Source organism: Aethalodelphis obliquidens, unplaced genomic scaffold, assembly GCF_003676395.1.
Source record: "Aethalodelphis obliquidens isolate GAN/ISIS:26980383/991018 unplaced genomic scaffold, ASM367639v1 scaffold9, whole genome shotgun sequence".
Classification (NCBI taxonomy): Eukaryota; Metazoa; Chordata; class Mammalia; order Artiodactyla; family Delphinidae; genus Aethalodelphis; species Aethalodelphis obliquidens.
This window is the reverse complement of record NW_020837953.1, coordinates 32,152,606-32,180,169: the sequence shown is the minus strand read 5'-3', so window position 1 is coordinate 32,180,169 and position 27,564 is coordinate 32,152,606. Positions and strand designations below refer to the sequence as shown.

At 54.0% G+C, this 27,564-nt stretch overlaps 1 protein-coding gene across 7 annotated transcripts in view; it reads left to right on the top strand.

Moving 5' to 3' along the window:
- RPS6KA1 (ribosomal protein S6 kinase A1) overlaps window positions 1-22,414 on the top strand; it is a 36,110-nt gene extending 13,696 nt beyond the window's left edge. For 6 of the 7 annotated variants that reach the window (XM_027109584.1, XM_027109589.1, XM_027109588.1 and 3 more), the window contains 20 exons: window positions 790-906; window positions 1,177-1,258; window positions 3,144-3,224; window positions 3,406-3,485; window positions 4,852-4,958; window positions 5,684-5,721; window positions 6,069-6,211; window positions 6,565-6,635; window positions 6,950-7,038; window positions 7,998-8,062; window positions 8,318-8,420; window positions 9,862-9,992; window positions 11,330-11,455; window positions 11,677-11,766; window positions 12,142-12,300; window positions 19,210-19,371; window positions 19,612-19,688; window positions 19,969-20,086; window positions 20,993-21,130; window positions 21,467-22,414. In XM_027109584.1, coding sequence (XP_026965385.1) covers window positions 790-906; window positions 1,177-1,258; window positions 3,144-3,224; window positions 3,406-3,485; window positions 4,852-4,958; window positions 5,684-5,721; window positions 6,069-6,211; window positions 6,565-6,635; window positions 6,950-7,038; window positions 7,998-8,062; window positions 8,318-8,420; window positions 9,862-9,992; window positions 11,330-11,455; window positions 11,677-11,766; window positions 12,142-12,300; window positions 19,210-19,371; window positions 19,612-19,688; window positions 19,969-20,086; window positions 20,993-21,130; window positions 21,467-21,589 — 2,100 coding nt within the window. In that variant the 3' untranslated portion in view covers window positions 21,590-22,414. Of the gene's footprint in view, window positions 1-14; window positions 606-789; window positions 907-1,176; window positions 1,259-3,143; window positions 3,225-3,405; window positions 3,486-4,851; window positions 4,959-5,683; window positions 5,722-6,068; window positions 6,212-6,564; window positions 6,636-6,949; window positions 7,039-7,997; window positions 8,063-8,317; window positions 8,421-9,861; window positions 9,993-11,329; window positions 11,456-11,676; window positions 11,767-12,141; window positions 12,301-19,209; window positions 19,372-19,611; window positions 19,689-19,968; window positions 20,087-20,992; window positions 21,131-21,466 lie in introns of those variants that run through there. The other variant, XM_027109590.1, reaches the window with a different exon arrangement.
- The last annotated feature ends 5,150 nt before the right edge of the window (window positions 22,415-27,564 follow it).

Genomic DNA, 27,564 nt, shown 5'->3' with positions numbered 1-27,564 from the left:
GGAAGCCAGTTTAGCCTCAGCTGGCTGTGGGCTCTCCTTGCCCACGCCTGTCCCTGCTGGGTGATTGGACCCTGCCCAGAGTTGATTCCTGGGGAAGTGAGGAGGCACTTCAGGGCTCCAGGGCCATATGGACAGATTGGAGGGAGGGCAGAGGGGTCCTAGAACAACTGGGACGTGGCAAGGGCTTTCTAGTAGACTTGTATGAAGGAAGTTTCAGAGGGTGGAGCATAGAGTCTCTGGCCTTAGCTCCTACCCACCCCAGACTGGCACTTACCCGGTTGGTGGGGGAGTCTGAGGTGACTCATGGGTTCTTGTGTATCTCAGCCCTGTCCTTCTAGCCAGAGACAGCCCATCTTCCATCTTGACCAGGAACAAAAGCCCAGTTGTGCCTTCCCAGTATGAGAACAAACCCTACTTCCTATTGTGGCAAAACCAAAACCTTTGCAGCAGGGGGAGGGGAGCCGCACGGGGAGGACCTGGGGCAGGTTCGTGGGCCTCAGCCAGAGCCTGGGCTTGCCTCCACCTGGCCGTGCCTGGGCATCCCTCTGGGCCTGAACAGGCTGGAGCAGCAGGAGGTACAGGAGCTCACCTGACCTGGCACCTTGGTAATTTTCCCCTCCCCGGCTTTTGCTATTGATGAACTGGGAGGCCCTGTCAGGGTAGCTGGCTGGTTGGGCCTGTAGGACCCTGTCTGCTGAGATCCGGTGGGAGTAGACTTGGATGGGGGGACATGCCCTGTGCTGACCTGAATGGGGCCCACCGTGCTCACCCGCTCTGTTCCTCCATCAGGATGAAGACGTCCTCAAGGAGATCTCCATCACGCACCATGTCAAGGCTGGCTCCGAGAAGGCCGACCCATCCCACTTTGAGCTCCTCAAGGTTCTGGGCCAGGGGTCCTTTGGCAAAGTGAGTCCTGAGCCCACAGCTGGAAGGGCAGCGCTGGTCATATCAGAGGGCAGGTGGGAGGGTCGCCTTGGAGCTTAAAAGATCAGAGGGCAAGGGTTGATGGGTCTAAGGGGAGGAGGAGAGAGGTCACCTTGGTACCCAGTGGGGACACAAGGTCAACTTGGTGCTTAGGGAAGTTGGAGGTCAGCCTGGGACCTGGAGCGTGTGGGAGCTGATATGTTCGACCCCTGCCCAGCTCCTCCCCTGGTTTCCCCCCCGCTGCCTTCTCAGGTCTTCCTGGTGCGGAAGGTCACCCGGCCTGACAGTGGGCACCTGTATGCCATGAAGGTACTAAAGAAGGCGACACTGAAAGGTGAGTTGGGGGTACCTCCCCATGCAGAGCCCAGGCTGGGCACAGATGGAAGGAGACAGCCCAGCTCTCAAGGGCCTTGGGTCTGATGCAGGAGATAGCTCTGTCACCAGGAGTACCTGGTCTGAAGGTAGAGAAACAGGCCTATTCTCAGCCGCTCCTTATCCCCCACCTCAGCTGATAGCAAAGACAGGGTCCATTCAGAAGCACAGACTTCCGGGGATTAACCCCACCCCTTCCTGCTCCCCTTAAGCCAAGTGCTGACTGTGGCTGAAGGTGCCTGGAAGGAGGCAGGGGGTGAGTGCGCTGTGTTTGCGGGGGGCCTTGTGCTGTCAGCAGAGCTGCTTTGCAATGTTAGGAGAGTCAGCGGGAGACGTCTCGGGGTGGAGAGGGGCGTGAGAGGAGAGGAGGGAACCCGGGAAAGGAGGCAGCTGGGTGGGTAGGAGAGGGTGGGTCAAGGCAAGGCCGCAGAGATGGATGGGCTCGGAGAAGGGAGCTGAGCCCAGGTCTAGAATCTCTGGACCTGCAGAGGGCGTGAGGGTGGTTGGAAGTGGGCTTTGGGCCCGGTAGTGTCTCTTTGACCAGCCTGGGAACCAGTGTGGCCACTGACCAAGTGAAGCGGGCCCCGGCTGGGCTGGGGGGCGGCGCATAATAGGAGGAATTGGCCTTGGGGTCATGGAGCCACAGAGGGCTGTCTGTGGGGCGATGCAGCTGTGGTGCCCCAAGGCCATCCTGGTAGGGATGGGAGTCCTTCCCCAGGAGGGATGGTGGGAGGAGGAGAATGCTGCGAAGGGCTCCCAGGCTGGGGCAGGAGAGGCTGAGCAGACTGTGCAGCGCGGCGCAGTTGGTGCTGTGACCAGGGAGCCCGGGAGAGCGTGGGTTGTAGCCTCAAAGGGTGTGGGCTCACATGGGAGTAGCCTTTTTTTTTTTTTTAATTTATTTATTTTATTTATTTATTTTTCGCTGTGTTGGGTCTTTGTTGCTCGCGCGGGCTTTCTCTAGTTGCGGCGAGCGGGGGCTGCTCTTCATTGTGGTGCACGGGCTTCTCATTGCAGTGGCTTCTCTTGTTGCAGAGCACGGGCTCTAGGCGCGTGGGCTTCAGTAGTTGCGACGTGTGGACTCAGTAGTTGTGGCTTGAGGACTCTAGAGCACAGGCTCAGTAGTTGTGGCGCACGGGCTTAGTTGTTCCATGGCATGTGGGATCTTCCCGGACCAGGGCTTGAACCCGTGCCCCCTGCATTGGCAGGCGGATTCTTAACCACTGGAACGCCAGGGAAGTCCCGGGACTTTTACTCCTTAAAAAAAAAAGGGGGGCTTCCCTGGTGGCGCAGTGGTTGAGAGTCCACCTGCCGATGCAGGGGACACGGGTTCGTGCCCCGGTCCGGGAGGATCCCACGTGCCGCAGCGCGGCTGGGCCCGTGAGCCATGGCCGCTGAGCCTGCGCATCGGAGTCTGTGCTCCACAATGGGAGAGGCCACAACAGTGAGAGGCCCACGGACCGCAAAAAAAAAAAAAAAAAAAAGTGTTTGTGGGATGTCTGCTGAGACCCATGAGTCTGAATTTCAGGCCCAGAGAATCTGCCCTAGACTGGAATTAGGGATTTTTATGCCAGATGGAGAGGGGGCTGATGAAGGCATCCCAGGGGGAGCCACGGGGGCAGAGGCTAAGGGCACACAAGGAACAGGATGCTTAGACTGGCTGGATTGAATGGCCTCCTTGGGGCATGGCAAGAGACAGGGCTAGAGAGATGGGCAGGGCCAAGGGCCAGCCCTGGGCACTGCCGAGAGATGTGAGGAACAAGTAGAAAAGAGAGTCCTTCTTAGCCAGGGCTGGGCGTAGCTGTGTTGGGTGGCCAGACCCTTGGTAACCGCCTTCTTCCTCTGACCAGTGCGTGACCGCGTTCGGACCAAGATGGAGAGAGACATCCTGGCTGATGTAAACCATCCGTTTGTGGTGAAGCTGCACTACGGTGAGACCGCAGACCCTACTTGAGCTCCTACCCTACCTGCCAGCCTTTGCCCTTGCTGGTGGGCTGTTGCCTCCCCTGTATGTTGCCCTGTCTGCCACCCAGCAGGCTAAGGAAGCTGGGATCAGAGGGGCAGGGCCCAGGGCCCAGCTGGTTCCACCATGGCCTTTTCCCGTCTCCCCAGCCTTCCAGACTGAGGGCAAGCTCTACCTTATTCTGGACTTCCTGCGTGGCGGAGACCTCTTCACACGGCTCTCTAAAGAGGTGAGCTGACACCCCACTGCCAGGGCACCAGGATGGAGCAGTGAGACCTCAACCTGAGACTCCCCAGACCTGCCCAGCAGTCCCTGACCCACCCTGGGACAGAGCCCATTCCCTGGCAAAGCCTCTGAGAGTTTCCCCCAAGATGGTCTGAGGAGAATCAGGCTCTGGATCTGATGCTGCCCTGATTCCAGAAGCTAAGGGTGGCTCTCACCTCTTTCACCTCCATTCTTTCAGGGCTTCTCTGCGCAGGGCTATGAAGGATGCAGAGAAGCCCAAATCCACCTAGAAAGCTAGATGCTTTAACATTATGTCCCGTTAACCAAAAGGATTTTGAACTCACATAAAAGAATTTGAGGACTTCCCTGGTGGCGCAGTGGTTAAAAATCCGCCTGCCAATGCAGGGGACACGGGTTCGAGCACTGGTCTGGGAAGATCCCACGTGCCGTGGAGCAACTAAGCCCGGGCGCCACAACTACTGAACTTGTGCTCTAGAGCCCGCGAGCCACAACTACTGAGCCCACATGCCACAACTATTGAAGCCCGTGTGCCTAGAGCCCGTGCTCTGCAACAAGAGAAGCCACCGCAATAAGCCTGTGCAATGCAACGAAGAGCAGCCCCCGCTCGCCACATTTAGAGAAAGCCCGCGCGCAGCAACAAAGACCCAACGCAGCCAAAAATAAATAAATAAATTTATTTGGGGAAAAAAAAAGAATTTGAGCCAAATATAAAAATGGGGCCATTAATACAACTTAAACTTTAGAAGAGAACCAAACTTTTTAGATTTTTAAAATGTTATTTTAACGTTTAAATAGATAATACATGATTGAAAAGAAAAATATTCATTGAGAAGTCTTCCTCCCACTCCAGCCCCCTCTACCACCCCCCCACAGGTAAACATTTGATTGGTTTTTATCTAAGCTTCCCACGTTTCTTTGGAAATACAAACCAATTCGTTGTGTGTTCTGAATCCTGACCCCTGCTTTCTTACATACAAAGTACTGTTCTGTAGGTACCGTTCTTTATCTTGCTTTTTTCACAACAGTGTATCTTGGAGATGGACCATATCAGAGCATGGAGGAATCCTTGTTCTAGTTTATGGCTGTGTAGCACTCCGTTATGTGGGGGAGAGAGTTTATTCTAGTCCACTGCTTGACCCTTGGGTTGTTTCCAGCCTTTCGCTGTTTGCATTTCAGTGCTACCGTGAGTGACTTGGACGCTAGTCATTTTATTCTTCGGACCCCTTCATACAGAGAAGGGTGTATGGCACTGGAATCTCCAAGGAGGACTGGGAAGCTACTGACTGCCCAGTGACCCAGCTCCTGAGGAAGAAGCGATCCCAGCTGAAGCCCTCTCCCGCCTGTTGCAGGTTATGTTCACGGAGGAGGATGTGAAATTTTACCTGGCCGAGCTGGCTTTGGGCCTGGACCACCTGCACAGCCTGGGCATCATCTACAGAGACCTGAAGCCTGAGAAGTGAGTGAAGGCCCAGCCGCGCCCGGCCTCCCTAGGGTGTACAGAGGCAGGCCCTGGGGCCTCTTCTAGGACAGAACCAGCCTGCTGGGGTACGGAGCCAGCCCGATGGGCTGCCCCATGAACGGGTGGGTGGAGCAGAGTGGTGGAGGCAGCAGGCTCACCCGAGGGCTGCCTGATCTCTACTAATACCATTACCAAGGGCCAGGTACCTCTGTGCCTGGGTGTTGCCTACTTTTTTTGCTAATCCAGTGTGACATCTGAGATGCCACCATTGAAGGTCATTCCTTGATATGGCCCTTTCTAGAATTTTCCTTAACATCTGAATATCCTCAAGTGGTAACTTGGGAGCCAGGGGCAGGTGCTGAGGTGGAATGAGATGTGGCTTTAGAGTCAGGCAGACCCGAATTCAAATCTTGTCTCTACCACCTACTAGCTCTGTAACCGGGGGAGTTATTTAACCTCCCTGAGCCTTAGCTTCCCCATTGTTAAAATGGGGCCATAAAAATACCTACCTCACACAGTTGTTTCAAGAATTAGCAAGAAGGTAGGCAACACACCTACAGGGCACCACCAACACCCACTCCACCTGCCCATTCATCAGATGAGCGGCCCTGGGTGGATCACCTTCTCTGGGCTGGACCCGACCCCCGCAGGCCCCATGGTGTCCCCTGAACCCACCGAGGGCCCACAGCTGGGGCGCCCTGACTCCCATCTCTCCATTGCAGCATCCTTCTGGATGAGGAAGGCCACATCAAACTCACTGGTGAGTGGAGGGCACCTGACCCCTCCGGTTTCAGGGGAGGGCAGGATGGGCTCTTGACGGGCCTGGGCTGAGTGCCAGGGGATCCGCTTTTTCTGAGAGGCTGTGCCAGGTGCTTGGAAGCGGTCAAAAGCCCAGGCCCCAGACCTGGAAGGGCCTGGGTTTGAATCCCAGCTCCCCACTGTGTAACCTTGTGCAGGTCACCTAACCTCCCTGGGCCTCAGCTTCCTCCTGAGTGTGATGGGGGTGATGCCCTCAGGCCTCTGGGCAGGAGGGATAGGTGTGCAGGGGATGGCAGCAAGGAAGGCAGGGGGTCCTGAAGATGTGTCTTCTTGCCCTCCTTGCCACAGACTTCGGCTTGAGCAAGGAGGCCATTGACCACGAGAAGAAGGCCTATTCCTTCTGTGGGACGGTGGAGTACATGGCCCCCGAGGTCGTCAACCGCCAGGGCCACACCCACAGTGCAGACTGGTGGTCCTATGGGGTGCTGATGGTGAGTGCCCAGGCCCTGGGCCTCAGTTTCCCCATCTGTGTAAGGGGGTGGTTGATGGTCTCTAAGGCTCTCCTCTTGTCCTCTCACAGCTAAGCTGGCCTCACCCTCCACCCAGCTGCAGTTTCCTTCCTTGGAAGGATTCCAGGCTCAGTCCCCAGCCCTGTGCTGGGCGTCTCCCCAGCTTTGGACCCCTAGCACTGTTCCTCATGGTCTGACTGACAGAGTGGGGAGGGGCAGATGCAGTTCTTGATCCAGGCGGAACTCCTAGGCCTGGAGCTGAGTGGCTGGGGTGGGAGGAGGTGGGGGGCATGGGAGATGGGACCAGAGCCTGAACAGACCCTTGTCCTCTGCAGTTTGAGATGCTGACGGGCTCCCTGCCCTTCCAGGGGAAGGACCGGAAGGAGACCATGACACTGATTCTGAAGTAAGCTTCAGCCCCTCTCTGACGCCTCAGGGTCTCCTCCACGCCTGGCCCCAGTTTGGGGGCCAGAGTAACACCCCGCACCTGCCTCAGATTCCCCATTAATGAGACGCTCCTCTGGGCTGGGCATTGTGCTTTCCAGGGCTCCCTTTTCATCCACAGGGGCCTGTGGGAGGGGAATCCCTGCGTCATTGGGAGGGGAGTTTGAGGATGGCTTGTCTGGACTGAGCTGGAAACTAGATGTGGACAGAGGTGGGAGGTGAGATGGGGCCTCTGGGGCGGAGCTCAGCCCTGACGAGACCCGGGGGCCATTTCAGGGCAAAGCTAGGCATGCCCCAGTTTCTGAGCACGGAAGCACAGAGCCTCCTGCGGTCCCTGTTCAAGCGGAATCCTGCCAACCGGCTCGGTAAGCAGCCCCAGCTCAGGGGAGGGGAGCGGGGTACAGCTGCGGCCTAGGCCATGGGGCCACATCTGGGGCTGAAAGGGGCCGTTGTCCTTTGTGTGGGGAGACAATGCCTCTGGCCACCCTGCTTTCTGGCTCCATGTGTGGCGTTTGGGGCAGTGGGGTGACCTGTGTGTAGGGGGAAGGCAGGAACTGAGTCATCTGTACTCCCCCTGGGGATGAGGACAGAGGCCCCGCACGGAAGGAGCACGAGCTCAGGCGTCAGAGGCTCAGGCCCCAGTCCCAGCCCCATGACGGGACCCCACTGCCTTGGTACACAGTGGTCCCTCCACAAATATGTGTTGATCGAGTGAGTACCATTTGTGAGCGAAGTGACCCAAGGCAGTTGACTTCTCCCCCCAGAGCCCTAGGTCCTCGTCTCCATGGAGGACAATGATCTCAAGCTCTGTTGATTAAGTGAAGTCAGCGAATGTGTCTGTAGCAGCTGCTCAGTATGTGTTGACTCCTTGGCTCCTGGGTTCACCTGGATCATGACCAGCTTTGTAAGGTCCCGTCCAGGTCCCTGGGCTTGAATGGAGTGAGAGCCTGTCTGGTGGCTGACAAGGGCAATGGGATAAGAGCAGCAGAGATGAGGCCGGAGCTGGGAGGGAGGTGGGGGCCCCCTGCAGATCTCGGAACAGGTTCGGCCTGTCCTGACTTTGGCCTTGGGCGCGTTGCCTGGCCTCTCTTCTCTGGGCTTTCCTTCTCCTGTCAGTACATTGGAGCTTGTTCATAGAGGGGCTCCAGACAGTGGAAAACGCTGAGTGGGCAGTAGGCCTCGGGGTGATGGCTGGATGGATTTGGGGCAGTGTGAGCCCAGCCACTGGTCCCAGGCCACAGTGAGGCGAGGCTGCTCGGAGGACAGGGCGGGTGTCTGCGGGTTGGAGCGTCCCAAGGCAGACCTCTCATCTGGGCTTTTTCAGGCTCCGGCCCTGATGGGGCAGAGGAAATCAAGCGGCATGTCTTCTACTCCACCATTGACTGGAATGTGAGTGTGTCTGTCCACCCCAGAGCCCCAGTCAGGGATTCAGCTGTGGTCGGAGGGGGCTTCTACTGCCTAGGGCCTCCCATAAGAAGCAGAGGTGACACCATGGCCTTGGAGGCATGGGCTCGCCTCCCAAGGGCAAGCGGTCATGCCCTGTCTGCATAGCCTGTGCTCTGTCCAGGCCATTGACTCCTGCACGGGGCCGCTGGCAGGCTGTGGAGGTGCCAAGGTGACCACTGTGCCTGCCCCGCCTTGCAGAAGCTGTACCGGCGCGAGATCAAGCCACCCTTCAAGCCGGCTGTGGCACAACCCGATGACACCTTCTACTTTGACACTGAGTTCACATCCCGCACGCCCAAGGGTGCGCCCTTTGTCCGGTTTGTCTTGGACTGGTACAGGAGGGAAGCAGGGAGTCAGGGGTGTTCAGGGCTGCGGCAGGCCCAGGTGTGTGGGCAGACAGGTGGATGGGTCTCTGACTCCTTGTCTCCATCTCATTCTGCCTGGTCGTCCCACTCCGGGATCCTGTGGGCCTCTTTGTGCCTGGGTGAGGTGGTGGGGGTGGCCTTCAGGCCACAATAGAGAAGTCGGGACTCCTGCCCCAGGCATCTTCAGCCCACTGGGAAGACCACACGCATCAGGCTCACACTCACGTCAGGGCTGAAGTATCTGACCCGGCAAACACGTGAGGTGGAGACGGTCTGGCAGCAGAGGTGACAGTGCCCACAGGTCAGGGGCAAGCGTGGGAATCGGCTTTGGCTCCTCTGACCACTGGGCTTCAGTGACTCATCTGAAACGTGGGCTCAGCGATAGACCCACTCGGTCTCTGGGGTTACTGCTAGAAGCCAAGTAGGGGGCTTCTGGGAGGGAACTTGGTAAATCCTAACATTTTGGCTAGATATTGGGGAGGAGTGTTCGTTCTGGAAGGTCTCCTGGAGGGGCAGGTTTAGCAGAGGGGGTGCTTTTCTCACTGTGGCTTGCACATCTCTGATGTCAGGGAGCTTAGCACTTCTCCAAGCAGTCTGTCCCATCTTTATTTGTTGATCTGACAAATACGTACCAAGTCCCTACTGTGTGCCAGCCATGGGAGCATTGATGGTGAACAGGACAGACCCAGGCCCTGCCTTCATATGGCTCAGGCTGTAGTGGGGGAAGAGACATGAGGACAGCTCTGGGCAGCACGACAAGTGCAGCTTAATGAGGCGAGGGCCTGGAGGAGCGGCATGAGGCCAGGTTTCTCAGAGGACAGTGTGTAAGCTGAGCCTCAAAGGATGGACGAGGAGTGGATTGTAGTTAGCAGGAACAGCATGTGCAGGGGCTCGGAGTCTTCCTTAAGGACCTGAGAAGCTTGGCGTGGCTGAGCTGTGGAATGGGGAGAGAGGAGGCTAAGCTCACAAGCACCTTATTGCCAGGCTGAGGAGCTGGGCTTTCCTGAGGGCAGAGGGGAGCATTTGAAGGGTACAGGCAGGGGGTAGACTTGTGGTTGGAACTATCCCTCTGGCTGCTGCGCAGAAGATGGACCTGAAGGGGCAGACCAGAGGCGGGGAGGCCTCCAGAAAGGGATAAAGTGCCTTGGCCTGGGCGGGTGGCGGAAGTGAGGGTCTTTCTGTTCCTTGTGTGTAAGGGCTGGGCTGCTCTAAACACACATGGGCAGATGGGCTGAGGCCGGGGATGAGGGGCCCTGCCCAGGCTGCCACAACGACCAGCTGCTGAGGCAGGCCTGGAAGCCCCTGTGGTCCACTTTGCTGGGCTGCCTCGGGTCAAGGGTACCTCCTCTGGCTCACATCCCTCTCCTGCCCCTGCAGACTCCCCAGGCATCCCCCCCAGCGCTGGTGCCCATCAGCTGTTCCGTGGCTTCAGCTTCGTGGCCACTGGCCTGATGGAGGACGACGGCAAGCCTCGGGCCACGCAGGCGCCCCTGCACTCGGTGGTACAGGTGAGGGGCAGGAGGCTGCTGCTCAGTTGTCCTTTTCCACCTAGAAGCCACAAGGCAGACGGCTGAGAACACAGGCTCTGGACTTGGATAGGTTTGGGTTCAAACCCTGACGCCACTGTGGAGCCCATTGGGCCTCCAGCCTCCTTGAGCCTCAGTTTCCCCATTTGTAAAACAGGGATAACAGCACGGTTATGAGGTTCCTGACACAGCCAGGACATTGTAGGGCCTGGGTAAATGCCAGGGAGTGCCCAGGGTGGTGCTGCTGGGGAGTGGCTGGTCCTGACGGGGGTGGGTGGCGTGGCACTCGGGTCTCCTTCCACTTGTCCCCCATTTGCACACTTTCCCGGCTCTGTAGGAAATTTAGAGTCGAGAGGCAAGAAGGTGGACTTCGGGAACTTCCCTGGTGGTCCAGGGGTTGAGACTCCATGCTTCCACTGCAGGGGTTTGTGGGTTCAATCCCTGGTCGGGGAACTAGAATCCTGCATGCTGCGCAGTGCGGCCGCAGAACGACAGCAACAACAACAACAAACAAACAAAATAAAAAAAAATGTAGACTTTGGAGCTCCCTGCCTGGGTCAGAGCTTCCAAGGTCAGGGGCTGTGGAGGGGACATTCACCTTCCCAGTGCCTCAGTTTCCTCATCTGTAAATGGGGTTGATGATAAAACCTTTCTCCAAGGATTGTTTCGAGGATTATGTGAGTTGACGTGTGTAAAGTTAAGGTGACTGTGTGATTTATTATCCACCTGGGATATCTTGGTCGCGGACAAACATTAAACCAGACTGGATGTGAGGACAACAGACATGAACCAGGGCCGTCCACGGGCCGTGGGTCACCTGGTGAAAAGTGCTCGGAATAGTGCCTGCCACACTCTCAGCACCATAGCAGCATCTGATACTGTTAGTGTCTCAGAGCCTCGAGACACCCTTGAGGTGGGCTGTGTCACCCAGAAAGGGGAGGCAACTCACTGAAGGCCACGTAAGTGGCAGAGCTGGGACCTGGCTCAGGACTCCTTCATCCCTCTCAGTCCTGCCTGGGCTTCTCGGAGCTTCAAACCGCTCCATGTGTGTTGTGGCCTATTGCCTGCCCCCTCCAGCACCCACTAACCACAGACTGCAGCCAGGCACCCTGGAGAGAGTGAGTGTGCCCATCATATAGTGTAGAAAACAGGCCCAGACAGGGGCAGGTTCTTGCCTGAGGTCACACAGCCAACATTCTACCCCGGGCCTCCAGCCTCTTGCCCAGTGCCATCTCCACAGTGCCAAGGCCTCGGCTTCTGGGGGGATGACCTCTGCATCCTAGAGCTCGGGGTCAGTCCTACCTGTTGGTCTCCTGCAGCAACTACACGGAAAGAACCTGGTTTTTAGTGACGGCTATGTGGTAAAAGAGACGATCGGTGTGGGCTCCTACTCCGAGTGCAAGCGCTGTGTCCACAAGGCCACCACCATGGAGTATGCTGTCAAGGTAGGCCTCTCGACCTTGTCTCGGCCGAGGCCGCTCGGCGGGGTGGAGGTGGGGGGCCACGTAGCCCTGGCCCGTTGGTGGGGGAGAGTTGGTGCCTGAGGCTCTGTGGATGGGTGAAAGGTGTGCGGCTGAGACTCCACGCCCTGCAGCGTGGGCTCTGTGGCGGGAAGGGAGTCTGGAGTCGGTCCCTCGGACACCACCACACGCACCCCTCTCCTCAGGTCATCGACAAGAGCAAGCGAGACCCCTCGGAAGAGATTGAGATTCTTCTGCGGTACGGGCAGCACCCCAACATCATCACTCTGAAAGATGTAAGTGGGGGTCCTCGAGAGTGGGCTGGGGACGGGGGCCCTCGACTCTAGGACCGTCTCGGGGCTGCCATTCCTTTGGCTTCTGATCCTCCTGTGCTTATGGATGGGGAGGCCCCTCAGTGCCGCGGATCTGGCTGCACCCAAGTGCCCTCCACTTCAGACCCAGGCAGTCTCTGAGAGCTTTCCTGCCCATCAGGACAGAGCCAGCACCCTGTCCAGGGGCCCAGATAGGTGAAGGCCCTGCCAGGGTGACTGAAGAGCAGAACACACGCCCAAGCCTCATGTCATTCCTTCCTTCCTGTCCTGGTGAGCTGGTGGCCAAGGGGCCCAGGCCTGGCATCAAGGGGAGGGGCCTGATGGCGAGGTCTCTGGCAGGTGTACGATGATGGCAAACACGTGTACCTGGTGACAGAGCTGATGCGGGGAGGGGAGCTGCTGGATAAGATCCTACGGCAGAAATTCTTCTCAGAGCGTGAGGCCAGCTTCGTCCTGCATACCATCGGCAAGACCGTGGAGTATCTGCACTCCCAGGGGGTAAGTCTTGGGTCGGGGGCACCAAGTGGGCGTGGGGGGCGGCCAAGGGTCGTACCGTAAACGTGTATGAACCATGACTGGCCCAGGCAGTCTTCAACCAGCCAGACAGAGGGGAGACTTGGGATGAGTGAGGGGGCGAGTGGATGGACATAAGGAAGGGAGGGAGGGAGAGATGAGGCCAAACTGTGAAAATGAGCATTTGTTCAGGACCTAGGCAGGCGTCATGTTGACTTCTTTCCTTACATTATCTCAACTGATTTTCACAACAACCCTGTTAGGTAGGTGCTGTTATTGGCCTCACTTTACAGGTAAGAAGGCTGAGGCTCAGAGATGTGAGCTCACTTGCCCAGGGTCACACAGTCCAGGAAGAATGGAGCCAGAATGTCTGACTGAGGAATTTGGGTGGAGAGCTACAGATGGGGAGTGAGGCTTTAAGTTAGGAACGAGCAGGATCACTGTGGGAGCTGCAAGGCTTCAGGGTGGTGAATCCGGCCATGGGTTCGGCTGTTAGGACAGAGGAAGTGGATGCAAGAGGAAATGCTGCTGGAAACACAGCAGGTGCTACAGAAGAGTGTGTGTCCGAACCGTAGGACTTGTCCTTATCATTGCACAAGGCAGAGCTAGAAAAGGTCCTTATAGGGTATCAAAGCTGAAAACAGAGTCAGCGTGAGTTTCTCTCTGGACGAGATGATGTTTTAGGGTGCTTCTGGTCAGGCAGTATGGGGGTTAAGGACGCAGGCTCTGGAATGAGACTGGCTGTCACCAGCTCTGCGTGTTAGGTTGGGAAAACCTCCCACCTCTCTGAGCCATTTCCTCATCTGCAAACTCATGACAGTAAGAGCTGCCCCTTCACAGGTTGGATGAGGCATGAAGTGAGGTGCTGTGCCAGGGAAGCATCATGGTCCAGTGCAGGCCCCTGGAAAAGGCCACATAAACATTACGGGGAAATAGGACCAGATCATTGCTATGCCTTTTTTTTTTTAACATTAACTTTTTATTATTTTTATTTATTTATTTATTTATTTATTTGTTTGTTTGTTTGTTTGTTTATTTTGCGGTACACGGGCCTCTCACTGTTGCGGCCTCTCCCGTTGCGGAGCACAGGCTCCGGACGTGCAGGCTCAGCGGCCATGGCTCACGGGCCCAGCCGCTCCACAGCACGTGGGATCTTCCTAGACTGGGGCACGAACCCACGTCCCCTGCATCGGCAGGCGGACTCTCAACCACTGCGCCACCAGGGAAGCCCCACATTAACTTTTTAGTATGAAAAATTTCAAACATATACAAATTGTACAAGAATAGAAAAATGAACCCCCTGTAACCAGATTCAAGAATTGTCAAGATTTTTACCCCACTCCCTCCCTCTTTTCTTCCTTCCCTCTCCTTCTCCCTCCTTCTCCCTCTTTCAATTTCTTACTTTCTTTTTTGTTGTTGCTGGAGTATTTTCCCCCACTTTTTATTGAGGAAAAAGTTCAAACCTATATAAAATTTAAAAGAATAGTACAAGGGATGTACACAGTGCTATATTGAAAATGGATAACCAACAAGGACCTACTGTATAGCACAGGGAACTCTGCTCAATATAATGTAAAAACCTAAATGGGAAAAGAATTTGAAAAAGAATAGATACATGTAAATGTATAACTGAATCACTTTGCTGAACACCCAAAGCTAACACACGGTTAATCAACTATACGCCAATATGAAATAAAAAGTTTTTTAAAAAAGAAGAGAATAGTACAAGGAAGAACATTTTCCTTTAAGATTCACCAAATCTTTTTTGGGTTTTTTATTGGCCGAGCCACACGGCATGGGGGATCTTAGTTCCCTGACCAGGGATTGAACCTGCGCCCCCTGCAGTGGAAGCGCGGAGTCTTAACCACTGGACTGCAAGGGAACTCCCAAGATTCACCAAATCTTTTTTGATTTTTTTTTTGGCTGTGCCGCATGGCATGCAGGATCTCAGTTCCCCGACAAGGGATCGAAACTGGGCCCTTGACAGTGAGAGCGTGGAGTCCTAATTACTGGACCGCCAGGGAATTCCCTATCCCACATTCTGAATGTGTCTGTTTGCTTCCTCATGGCATCATTTTAATTGTTCCTCTATTGCCTATATTTCCTGTAAACTGCAGGGTGCTCCAAAGTCTTAATTAGGTTTAGCTTCAACTTCTTTTTGGGATCAAGGAGTCAATAAACACTCCATGGGAGGCACAGTGTACTTCACAAAGCATCACGTCCCTGAGCCAACATCTCGTTGCCCCCGTTAGTCATCAGTCGTGTCAGTGGTCACAGTCTGGGGATGCGTGAATGGGTGGCGGGCAGTGGGTGGGCCTGAGGTGTATCATAAAGGTCCTCACCAACCCTTCATGCAATGGTTTCACCCTTTCGGGACCTTGGCCTGAATCAATCCTTTCATTAGGGTTTGTAAAAATAAAGTAAAAGTTTTGTGAAAAAGATCTTTACCTCCTAACCAGAGCTTCAGTTTGTTTACCACATGTACTGTTAATGGTCATGTTTGAAGTGGTTTAGTTTTTTGAAAAGGCCAGTGCAAACAGACTGATATGGAAACGTGTCAGGTCAGACAGTAAATGTGCTTCCTTTTCCTGTTTTGTTCTCACGTGAGTACTAGCTCATGTTACCCACAGAAGGTTTAGAAGACAGAGCTGAAGCAGTGCGTTTCCAGTGGGCCCCCTGAACTCAGAGCAGGGAAGGGCTTTGTAGAGTGGGAGCTGCCTGCGAAAGGAGTGAGCCCCTCCAGGAGGGGCAGTGAGCTCCAGGACAGACAGCTGCTCGGTGGGGTGTCATGGGAGAATGTTGTTTCTTGCCCAGAGAAAATCTTTGGGATTTTGGAATCTATGGGCTTCTAAAGCTTCTGGCCCTTTCCAAATACCAGGGGTAGATGATGAGGAAATGGGAAGCTCTCTTGGAGGTATTTGGAGGGAGATTCTCGGGGCTGATTATACTTTGGCAGCATCTGTGGTCTAGAAGCTGGGAATCTCATAACAGCCGAGGAATGGGAAGGGGCTGACCAGGAGCAGGGTCCACTGGGACCTCCTGTTTGTTTTAACGTTATCTTCCTATTGAAATATCACATAAACAAATCATCATGTATAATTCAATAAATCTTCAAAAAGTGAATACACCCATGTAACTGAGCCCCCAGATCAAGAACTGAAGGATTTCCAGTTCCCCCCCAACCCCCTCGAGCCCCTTCCAGTCCCTGCACCCTCCCCAAGGATAACCATTCTAAGTGAACTTCTAATTTGTGTGTGTGTGTGTGTGGTACGCGGGCCTCTCACTGTCATGGCCTCTCCCGTTGTGGAGCGCAGGCTCGGGACGCGCAGGCTCAGCCGCTCCGTGGCACGTGGGATCCTCCCGGACCGGGGCACGAACCCGTGTCCCCTGCATCGGCAGGCGGACCCTCAACCACTGCGCCACCAGGGAAGCCTGTGAACTTCTAATTTTATATAAATGTACTCTTTCGTATCTCACTTCTGTCACTCAGCACTCTCAGATTCATCTGCGATGTTGTGTGACTGCAGTTCACTCCTTCTCGTTGCCGTGTGGTTTCTACTGTATGAATAGACCACAATTTAACTGTTCTTTCTACCGTTAATGGACATGGAGTTGTTACCAGTTTTTTGACTGTGACAAATAATGCTGCCGTGACATTCTTACCCTTGTCTTTCGTGAACACTTGCCCATTTTAACGCTGGGTGTAAACCTAACTGTGGAATTGCTGGGTCATAGTGCAGTGTATATTCATCATTAGTAGATGTTGCCAGTTTTTCAAAGTTGTTTTACCTACTTACACTCCTCCCAGAAGCGTGTGAGAGTTCTGGTACTCTCCAACACTTGGTATTTTCCATCTTTTTAATCACAGCCATCCTAGGAGATGAGGAATGGTATCTCATAGTGGTTTTAATTTGCATTTTCCTGACGACTGAGGAAGTTGAGCACCTCTTCGTGGGGTTATTGCCATTTGAACAGCCTCTTTTATGGAATGTCTGTTCAAGTCTTTTGTCCGTTTGAAGAAATTGGGTTGTCTGCCTTTTTCATCTATTTTGCAAGAGTCCTTTGTTTAATACGTGGGCCCTTTCAGGTCTCTTGCTTCCCTCATATTGTTTCTGTAAGGGCCCCAGCATGCCGGGGACAGCTTGTCTGAGAACTCAGCAGGGCTTCACACTTTGGCTTCTCTGTTTAGCCAGATGATTCATGTAGAAGAACTTCACCCTTTTGTGTGTGTGTGGCTGGTCACAGGCGCCCTAACGCACATCCTCCGACGGTGCTGGTGATGACAGAGGTGCCGCCGCTTCACATAGCACTTTCCACAGGCCAGACAGGTTCTAAGCACTTTGCACATCAACTCATTTAACTGTTCCAACGAACCTATGAAGAAAGTATTAGTATTATTCTGCCCATTTTATAAGTGAGGGAGCTGAGGCTCTGGGAGCTTAAGTAAAGGCCTCATCGCTAAGCTGTCCCCAGAGTCTGTGCCCCTAACTTGTGTGTGATCGGATGCTGCTTTGGACAGCATCTGCCCCTTCATTTTCCTCCCCTTCTTGTCTTCTAATTCTTAAGGGCTTCTTAACAAGCACTCACTGTATCTTAATGTCCATCATGATGGTGGGGCTCAGCCCCAGGGAGTGCTGGCGTTACTATGGCAGCAGCTGCCACTTTCCAAGCCCTGTGCTAAGTATTCCTGGTACATAACTCATATGCTCCTTCCCGTAACCCTGGGGGCCGAGCACTCTCATCAGCCCCATTTTACAGGTGAGAAAACCAAGGACTAAAGAGGTTAAGTGACACATCAAGACCACACAGCTACTGCTGGTAAAGCCAGGATTCACACTCTGGCCCATCTGCCTCCTGACTGAAATCACAACTCCGCCCCAGCCACAGCCTGTTGACTCAGTGGCTGCATTTGGCCTCCACAGGGCGGGTGTTTTCTTGTTTGGGATTTGGTTTGGTTTGGTAATTTGGCCGCTTTTGAAACCGGGGCCCGAGTTGCTGTATGGTGCCTGTCAGCTGGAGTGCGCAGCGGCTGCCCCTTGAGCCTGTTGGCCTGGCTCTACGGGGAATATGCAAGGACCATCTCGTGAAGCCAACTAACCTGCGAGACTCAGCTGATCTAACCTGCAAGGTCTCTGTGTGTTTCAGAGGGGTGAGTCATTCATTCATTGCACAGCGTTCACGTAGCACTTGTTCTGTGCGAGTCCCTGTGCTCGGTGCTGGGGGTGAGCCGGTGTTCCACAGAGAGATACGGCTATTTATGGCTGAAGGAACCCCCACTGGCCTGAGCTCAGGGCGCTTGAGGGATGTGGTGGACAAAGGCTGGAACGGACAGCTGAACCTTCCACACCAGGATGGGGACTTCAGGCTTTATCTTGCAAGTAGTAGGGAGCCATTGAAGGTCTTTGACGGTGCTCAAGGCGTACCATGAGCTCATGGGAGGAGGAGAAGGAGGGTGAGAATGAGTTTAGTCTGGGATGTGTTGGGTTTGAGGGCCTATGGGACATTCAGTGGTTGCCGTCTGGTAAGCAGCTGTATGAGCCTGGACTCAGGAAAGCTCTGGGTTAGTGTCAGAGATCTGAGAGTTGTCGATAATTAGGTAATAGTTAGAGGAATGACTATGAATAGAACCATGCCAAGGGAGAGGGTGGTTGAAAAGTAAGTGGAGTGGTTCAGCCCCCTCAGGTTACAGATGAGCAAATGGGGCCAGAGGAAAGTCATTTGCTTAAGGCCTCAGTAGTTAAGTGTCATTCATCCATTCATTCAGCAGTTCATTCAGCAGTTATTTATTGAATTCAGCAGTTATTTATTGAATACCTACCTTGTGCTGGGAACTATTCTAAATGCTGGGATGCAGCAATGAGCGAAACACCCGTGGAGCTTACATTCCAGTGGGTGGGTTCAGAAGACAATTAAGTAAATATCCAATGGTGGTAAATGCTGTGGATAAAGATAAAGCAGGGTGAGGAGACTAAGGAGTACAGGTCCGTGATTGCTATTTTATATGGAATGGTCTAGGGAAGGCCTCACTGATAAGGTGACATTTGAGCTGAAACCGGAAAGAAATGAGAATGAACCAGGCCGATGCTTAAGGGAAGAGTATTCCAGAAAGAGGGCACAGCAAGTGCGAAGGCTCTGAGGCAGGAGTGTGCTTGGCATGTTGAAGGAAGAGCGAAGAGGCTGGTGTGGCCAAAGCCAGCTGAGCAAGGAGGAGAGCGCTAGAGGAGCAGAGAGCGCAAGCGACGTGGGTAGGGGGCAGGGGAGAGATGAGGTGGGGCCATCAGGCCGTCGTAAAGACATTTCCTCTTGAGAGCAGAACCCTTGGAGAGGACACGATCTGGCTTACATTTCATAGGACCGCTCTGGCTGCTCTGTTTAGAACAGGCTGTAGGGGGTGAGGTCAGAAGCAGGAAGACCAGTTAGGAGGTTGCTGCCGTAACCCCGGGGGAGGGATGATAGTGGCTGGGATCAGCGTGCTGCCAGGAGAGGGGCTGAGAAGTGCTTGGGCTCTGGGTGTGTTTTAATGGTAGAGCCAGCAGAGTTTGCTAATGGATTGATTGAGGAATACGAGAAAAAAAGAGGAATTGAGAATGACTCTTAAGATTTCAATCCAAGCAATGGGAAGGATGGAGTTGCCATTAGGTAAGATTGTGTGATGGCGGATTTGAGGAGTTCTGTGTGGACAAGTTAGAGCTGCCTCACAGACATTGACCTAGAAGTTTCAAGTCGGCAATACCAGCAGCACTAAGGCCCCTTTGTAGCCCCTTCCCCTCTCAGATTCTGGGTCCTTCTGCCCCCTCTCTGGGCCCGTCTTCTAACTCTCCCATCCCTGGCAGTGGACCTGGGCCACCGGCAGCCTGCCCACATGGAGAACTGACCCGGGCCCTCTTCCCCCAGGTTGTGCACAGGGACCTCAAGCCCAGCAACATCCTGTATGTGGACGAGTCTGGGAACCCTGAGTGCCTGCGCATCTGCGACTTTGGCTTTGCCAAGCAGCTGCGGGCTGAGAACGGGCTTCTCATGACACCTTGCTACACCGCCAACTTCGTGGCGCCGGAGGTGAGTGGCCTGGCCTCCTCAGCTGCAAGAGTGAGGGGACCTAGCACGGGGAGCCTCATGTCCCTTCCAGAGGCCCCACGCTGTCCAGAGCCCGTCTCTGCGGCCTTGGCCCAGGGACCAAGGGAGGATCAGCCCAGGCCTGGGACCCTTGTCCTACCCTTTGGGGAGGAGCAGGCAAGCATATGGGGCCACTTGTCATTGCCCCTCAGACAGACCCTCCCCTGCCTCCCTTCCTGCCAGGTACTGAAGCGCCAGGGCTATGACGAGGGCTGCGACATCTGGAGCCTGGGCATTCTGCTGTACACCATGCTGGCGGGGTGAGTACCCCACTGGCCTGCCCCCCTCAGCCCCCCGCCCCTTCCTCCAGCCCTAGTGTAGCTGGGGTGGTGCTTGTCTGATGGGAGAGACTCAGCCCTGCCTCAGGAAGGCTGAAGACAGGGACATGGCCCTGCCTTTGGGAGCTCCACCTGCAGGAGGAAGTCCCACACTTGGGAGCACCCCATCTGAAGGGGGAGACACAGCCCCCTGCCCCTCCCCACCCCTGGCCCCAGGATGGAGGCCAGAGGCTATACCCAGACTGGGTGGACTTTTCCCCAGATACACTCCATTTGCCAATGGACCCAGTGACACACCAGAGGAAATCCTGACCCGGATCGGCAGTGGGAAGTTCACCCTCAGCGGGGGAAATTGGAACACGGTTTCAGACACAGCCAAGGTGAGGCTGTAAAGCCTGGACCCTGCTCATTTGTGGGAGGGGGGGGGAGGCAGGGTCCCATCCCAGGGCTTTTCAGCATTTCACGAACAGGTGACCTGCAGCCTCATTTCTCCAAGTGGAATGTCCCACAAATCTCTGTTGCCCTATTTCTCCAAGTGAAAGATTCCCAGGCAGACTGCCCCCCACACCTTGTTTGAAAACAACTTGGTGATCATTTACTGGCCCTTCCCATGTTCTGGGCCCTGTAGGGGAACAGAGGGCTGCATCATCACAGCCCCTGCCGTGGGAAAACTTAGTGTGAGGTGAGAGACAGGCTTGCGCACAAGGAACAGAGATGCCAGGTGCGGAGAGGCAGGTCCTCCTGGTCAGGGGTACAGGCAGTGGAGACACGAGGAGAGCCCCGGGCTACTGGGCAGAGAGGCCTTCTCAGAGGAGGGGACGTTTGAGCTTTCACTGTTAGCAATGGGTTCCAGTCATGGGAACCTCTGTGTCAGACAGAGGTTGAGCCCTTAATGAACAGTGCCACCTTGCATTAACCTATGAGTCAGGTATTTTTGTTATCCCGTTTCTCAGAGGCGAAACTGGGGCTCAGAGAGTTAAAGTAACTTGCCCAGGAGATGCAGTTGATGAGCAGGGGAGTCAGGTTTTGAAGCTGCCCAACCCCAGCCTTAGGTTCTTCCCACCTTCCTGCATGGCTCCTAGAAGGTGAAAGAGAAAGGAAACGGCCTTCCAGGAAGAAGTCCTGAAGAAGGGCATGTGCTTGGGGAGGCCGTGGTGTGGAGAGTGGATCGAAGGGGCCACTGCAAGGGTCCAGGCGGGAGATGGCAGGAGATGGCTGCCTTACAGACACAGCTGTGTGCGCCCCTGCTAGCCCTTCCCACCAACCCCTTCCTACTGTTCCCCCAGGACCTGGTATCCAAGATGCTGCATGTGGACCCGCACCAGCGCCTCACAGCTAAGCAGGTCCTGCAGCACCCGTGGATCACCCAGAAAGACAAGCTCCCCCAGAGCCAACTATCCCACCAGGACCTGCAGACTGTGAAGGTACAGACACCCAGGCTGCCAGGTCAAGGTTCCATGGGCAGGGACTTGGGGTGGCAGAGCCAGGAGATGCCATGTGTGTCTCTTCCCAGGGAGCCCCAGTCTGACATGCAGGGGTGTCTACAGTGCACTCGTGGCCCCCCTGGTCCTCTAGGGGGCCCAGCCCCTGAGCTCTGAAGCCTCCAGTCTGAGGGATGAGGCAGGACTGATGACCATGAAGAACCACCAAGGCGGGATTAACAGGGGCCTGTGGGGGCTGTGGAACACTGGGAGGGGCTGGCCTGGCCCTGGAGCACATGCGCCTCCCACCCGGGAACTGACTCCCACCTCCTCCCCCAGGGAGCCATGGCAGCGACATACTCTGCGCTCAACAGCTCCAAGCCCACCCCTCAGCTGAAGCCCATCGAGTCGTCCATCCTGGCCCAGCGGCGGGTGAGGAAGCTGCCATCGACCACCCTGTGAGGGGCCAGAGCGTCCGGGCCGCAGGGCAGTGCTAGCTCGACGGAGGCAGCGTACTTCCCAGAGGGAGCGGGCCTGAGTCACAGGGCCAGAGGGAGCGGAGCCCCGAGGGGGCCCAGATCACCCCGGGGAGGACGTAAGAAGTGCCTTCTCCTCCCCCAGGACGCACTCTTCTCGGTTCAGGCTCTGCTGGTTGAAATCGATTCACTGTACAAACTCTTGTCTTCTTTTAAGACAGAAATGGCACCAACCACCTACCATGGGTTTTTACAAGATCCATTTGCCTTTCTGGGAGCAGAAGTAGCCAGTGCAGCCCCAGGAGGGGCACTGAGTCGCACTAGGGCTGTCTGTAGCTGAGACTCCTTAGAGCAGCTTCGGGGTCCCCCTGGGGGGACCCCTACAACTGGCCATGTGTAGCCGTCTGCACCCACCTCCAAGGCGGCCCAGCACCGCCTTCCAGAGCCCTTGGCTCTTCGGCAGAACTTGCTCTATCCCCATCGGCTCCTTTTCTCTTCTGTTCTGCTGGGGCTTCTGGAACCACTTTCTGCTAGAGGAGAGGACCAAGGCCCCGCGGCTCCCAGCTCCAGGCACCAGCATCCACATTGGCCGTACCACTGGGTCCTCTGCAGTCAGGTCGGGCAGCCCCTGAAGGAGCATCTGGAAAGCACTTTTTGGCTGACTTCTGTTGGAGTCTGCCACAGGACAGAGTCCACAGGAGGCCTGTGGGGCAGGCCAAGAGGGGCAGGGGCTTTTTTCATTCCTTCCTCAGCTGGTAACTCAGGGTTCATCTGTCCACAGCCTTTCTAATAAACTTACAGTTGAGTTGAAGCTCGCTTGTCTCCGCTTGTCATCCCTGGATTTGCCCTCCCTCTGCTATTGGGTGTTGAGGACTTTGGCAGTGACAAGTAGTGGGCCAGGGCCAATTGGCCCAGCTGCTTGGAGCTCAGTTGGGGAGCATGTGGGAGTCCCGCTGGCTCTGCCCACACATTCCTGTCAGGGATTCCAATATGGTATTGATCGTAGTAATGGGATTACTAGCCACTAGTGACCAAGTGCCAGGGCCTTACACGTATTTCTCACTTAATCTTAACAACCCTGTGAGGAAGATGCTATTATATTATTATCCCTGTTTAATAGATGGGGAAACTGAGGCCCAGAGGGGGAATGACATTTCCTAACACAATTTTTTTCTGAGTACCTATGCTGGCCCTGTTCCAGATGCTGGTGAACCAAGTGGAAAACAAGGTCATTGTTTTCCTGGGTCTTACTTCCAGTGGGGAAGCAGACAAGTAAACAAAGGTCAGCTACTGATGAGACATGCGGAGTTAAATTGGGATGAGAGATGAGGTGATCAGGGAAGGCCTCTCAGGGGAGGTGACCCACAAGCTGAGATCTGAATGATGAGAAGGGCCCAGGCAGGACCAGGAAGCAGAGGGCAGAGTCAGGACGAAGGCTCCAAGGAGGAAACAGGCTGGCCATGCTCAGGGACTGGAGAGAAGCTGACAGGGCTGTGGTGTCAGGGCCAGGGCCAGGCATGCTGGGCTATGTAGGCCAGAGTAAGGAGTTAGGATTTAATTCTAGATGAGATGCTAGCTCCTAAAAGAATTTAATTAAGCAGGAGAGTGACATGATTTGATTTATATTTTAAAAAGACGACTCTAACATGTAGAGAAATGATGCGGGGAGAGGGCAGGCAAGAAGCAGGGTGGCCAGGTCGGTGGCTTCTGCAGTAGCTCACACGAGAGAGGAGGTCGCCTGGACTAGGGTGGTGGGAGTGGAGATGGGGAGGGAGAAGACAGGGTCAGGATATGCTTCGGAGGTAAAGTAGACCGCACTTGCTTGCTGTCAGTTTGGATGTAGAGGCTAAGAGAGAAAGGAGACACACAGATATCTCGTAGGTTTTTGACTTGAGCAGTTGAGTACTGAAGGAGAAGTTGGGGGGAAGCAGGTTTGAGAACTCTGGGAGATGCCTTAAGATATCCAAATGGAGGTGTCAACCAAGAGTTGTAATTAGAAGTCGGAGTTCTGGAGAGAGGTCTGGATTGGAAGTATAAATTTGGGAGTCATTAGTTTGGAGAAAGTTTGTCGAGCCAGGAAGCTGGACTTTCATAGTGTGGTCCATGGACCGGCAGCATCCGCATCACCCGGGAGCTTGTTAGAAGTGCAGAATCTCAGGCCCATCCCCAGACCTGCTCAGTCAGAGTCTATATTTCAATGAGATCTGCATGTGATTTGTGTGCACGCTAGAGTTGAGAAGTGCTATTGTAGGGACTGAGCAGAGGAGGAGACTGATTGAGCCCTAGCACATGCTAGCATTTAGAGGTGACCTGGAGCGGGGAGAACCAGCAAAAGAAACTGTGAGATAACAGTCAGTGAGTGGGGACCTGCCAGTCCGGCAAGATTCAAAGCTTTATGAACCAGGGTCTTTTGCTTCTGGTATTTCTCAACCTCCTCACTTTATAGATTAGAAAGTAAGGGCCCAAGAGGTAAGTCTTCTTATGATGGAAGGAGATTGTGACACTAGCAGCTCAGCTTCTGAGCTGGCCTCGGCTTGCAGGTTCTGAGCTAGCAGCCTCCCCACAGGAGCAGGGAAGGCTGCACTGGAGCTCTGGTGAACACCACTGACACACATAGTACTGAGTCCCTGACCTGGGTGTGTTCCGCTTCTCTGTGCAGTGAAACCAACATTTTCTGTCCCACCCACCACCCTAGGTTGTCCACCCTGGACCCCATCATCACAGCTGGAATCCTGAGCACCATCCCTGACCCCTTCCCCCACTTCCTACATCCAGTCTTCCTCCTGGTCCCATCAATATCGTTCCCTAAATATTTGTGGGATCCATCCCATCCTCTCCATTCTCCCTGTTCACCGCATTTTTTCTTTGCCACAGGCTACTAATTCCCTTCAGTCTTTTTTTTTTTTTTTAATTATTTAGTTTTGGCTGCGTTGGGTCTTTGTTGCTGCGCGCAGGCTTTCTCTAGTTGCGGTGAGCGGGGGCTACTCTTCGTTGCGGTGCGCGGGCTTCTCATTGCAGTGGCTTCTCTTGTTGCAGAGTACGGGCTCTAGGTGCGCAGGCTTCAGTAGTTGTGCGCGCAGGCTCAGTAGTTGTGGCGCATGGGCTTAGTTGCTCCGCGGCATGTGGGATCTTCCTGGACCAGGGATTGAACCCATGTCCCCTGCATTGGCAGGTGGATTCTTAACCACTGCGCCACCAGGGAAGTCCCCCATTCAGTCTTTTGTGTCCGCAGCATACTCCATTATAATCACAAATCTGACCCAGCATCTATCCTGGAGTGGCTCCTCTCTGCCCACAGAGAGAGCCCAGACATCCTAGCCTGACAGCCAGTGTCCTGTCTGATCTGGTCCCCGCTGAGCCCCAGCATCAGCTCTCATAACTTATCCCCATACTGCTCACAAGACCTGAACATGTTCCTGCCTCCACTGGATTCTGCCTGGCTAACTTCTACTCATCCTTTAGGAAAATTCAAATGACACCTCCAGGAAGCCAAAAAGGACATCCCAGACAGGGTTTGGCAGTCGTCCTTTGGGATCCCCAGACGCTCTCACTCCATCTCTTTGTATATCACACAGCTTTGGAGTTAGCTGATGATGTGTTTTCTCCCTACCCAGTCTGTGAACTCGAAGGTATGGGCTGTGTTTTGTTCATTTCTATCCCAAGCACCTAGCACCAGGCCTGGCACACAGTATATTGGTCCTCAGCTAGTGTTTGTTGAAAGGGTGAGCAAGAGAGAATGCAGGAACAGTGGACTTGGTAGTGCTGGAGGAAGTATAGATACTTCACCCACAGAGTTGCAGGAGCCTGGAAAGGCATCTAGGGAGGAGGAAAGGAAGCTGATGCTCTGAGACACCAAGCAGTGTCTTGCCCCAGGCACCAGAGGGAAGATTCAAGAACTAGGAAATGGTGATGGGTAGAGTGGGAGTCCACAACTGCTTTCTCAGCAGCTAAACCCCAAAACTCAAATATTACTTCCCTTCTCTGAGCCTCAGTTTTCTCACTTGCTAAATGAGGATCAAAATCTGTGCTCATCTCACAGCATAACCTGAAGATCAAATGAGCAAGTGAGTGTGAACATGTTTTGGAAGGTAAAAAGTGTGGCTTGTACAGTTAAGCTTGTTCTAACTTTCATAAGGTCGGGACGGCCCCCCAGGAACTCGGTGGACTCCAGAAACACAGTTCCAAGCCACCAACATCTCAACCAGGAACTTTCCTGAGTGCTGACTCTTTGGGCAAAACCCACTAATAGAAATTACCTGGCTTGGGGAAACAAATTGTCAGTCCAGATGTCCCCAAGTTCCAGAGTCACTCTTCCCTTCAACACTTGAATAAGAATGCCTGAGCTCCCACCCTGTAGGATGCCCCTTCCCATGAAATATCCGCTCCAGTCTATTTTTTTTAATATATATATATTTTAATTAATTTATTTTTGGCTGCGTTGGGTCTTCATTGCTGCGCCTGGGCTTTTTCTAGTTGTGGGGACCGGGGGTGGCTCTTCATTGAGGTGCACAGGCTTCTCATTGCGGTGGCTCCTCTTGTTGCAGAGCACGGGCTCTAGGCGTGCAGGCTTCAGTAGTTCTGGCACACGGGCTCAGTAGTTGTGGCTCGCGGGCTCTAGAGCACAGGCTCAGTAATTGTGGCACACGGGCTTAGTTGCTCCGTGGCATGTGGGATCTTCCCGGACCAGGGCTCGAACCCATGTCCCCTGCATTGGCAGGCGGATTCTTAACCACTGTGCCACCAGGAAGTCCCCGTTCCAGTCTATTAAACAAATACTATGTGGAGATGCTGGATGCCAGGTGTTTTCCAGGCTTTATTTCATTTGATCCTCATGTGAAGGAGATATGCTTTTTTTTTTTTTTTGGCTCACCGCGTGGCTTGCAGGATCTTAATTTCCCGACCAGGGATCGAACCCATGCCCCCTTCAGTGGAAGAGCAGAGTCCTAACCACTGGATCACCAGGAATTCCCAGAGATATGATTAATTCCATTCCACACATGAGAAAGTTGAGGCTAAGAGGTTAAGTGATTTGCCCAAGGACACAGCTAAGTGGCAGAGCAGAACTCAAATCGAGGTTTGTGTGGTTCTGAAACTCACCCTTTTTTTTTTTTTAAGTTTATTTAATCTATTTATTTTGGCTGTGCCAGGTCTTAGTTGCAGAATGCGGGATCTTTAGTTGTGGCATGCAGACTCAGTTGCGGCATGCATGCAGGATATAGTTCCCTGACCAGGGATCAAACCTGGGCCCCCTGCATTGGGAGCACGGAGTGTTAACCACTGGACAGACTACCAGGGAAGTCCCTGAAACTCACTCTTAACAGGGTGTTGTCCCACCTCTCTGCTTCCAAGATGCCCAAGATCTACTTACATGTTCCACAGACCTGTCTGGTTATCACTTTTCCCCTCAGCCAGCCATGTGGTCATAAAGGTTCCTATAATATTGGGGTCTGGTCTCAATTAGAAGATGTAGTTGTTAGAAAATTACATTTACCAGCTGGCAAACAGCAGGAAACACCTTAGGGAATTTGAGGAGTTTCCTATGGACAGTCTCAGAAGGTAGTGAGTTCCCCATCACATGGGCTGCACATGCAGAGAACTAATGGGACTTGTCAAGGTCTTAGAGAATATTCCTGTTCCCAGTCGGGGACTCTTTAGATGATTTTACACACCCCGTCGGAGTCAGAGACGCCAATTCTCAGTTGTTGGCACAGGCATTGAAGTCCCTAGTTGTTTCCTGTTTTCACCCACTTACATTTTGTGTTTTTGATGATTATTTCTGAGACAGGCACCGTCAGAGAAAAATCTGGTTTCCCCCAAATGTTATGCATCCAAACGTTTGGTACTTTGGTTAACACGTGGCTTTAATCCTTGATTTGGCCATTCATTTAATGGCTATGATAGTAGGCATGATTGAGTTCCCACTTTTTACGGGGCACAATATATACATCACCCCTAATACTC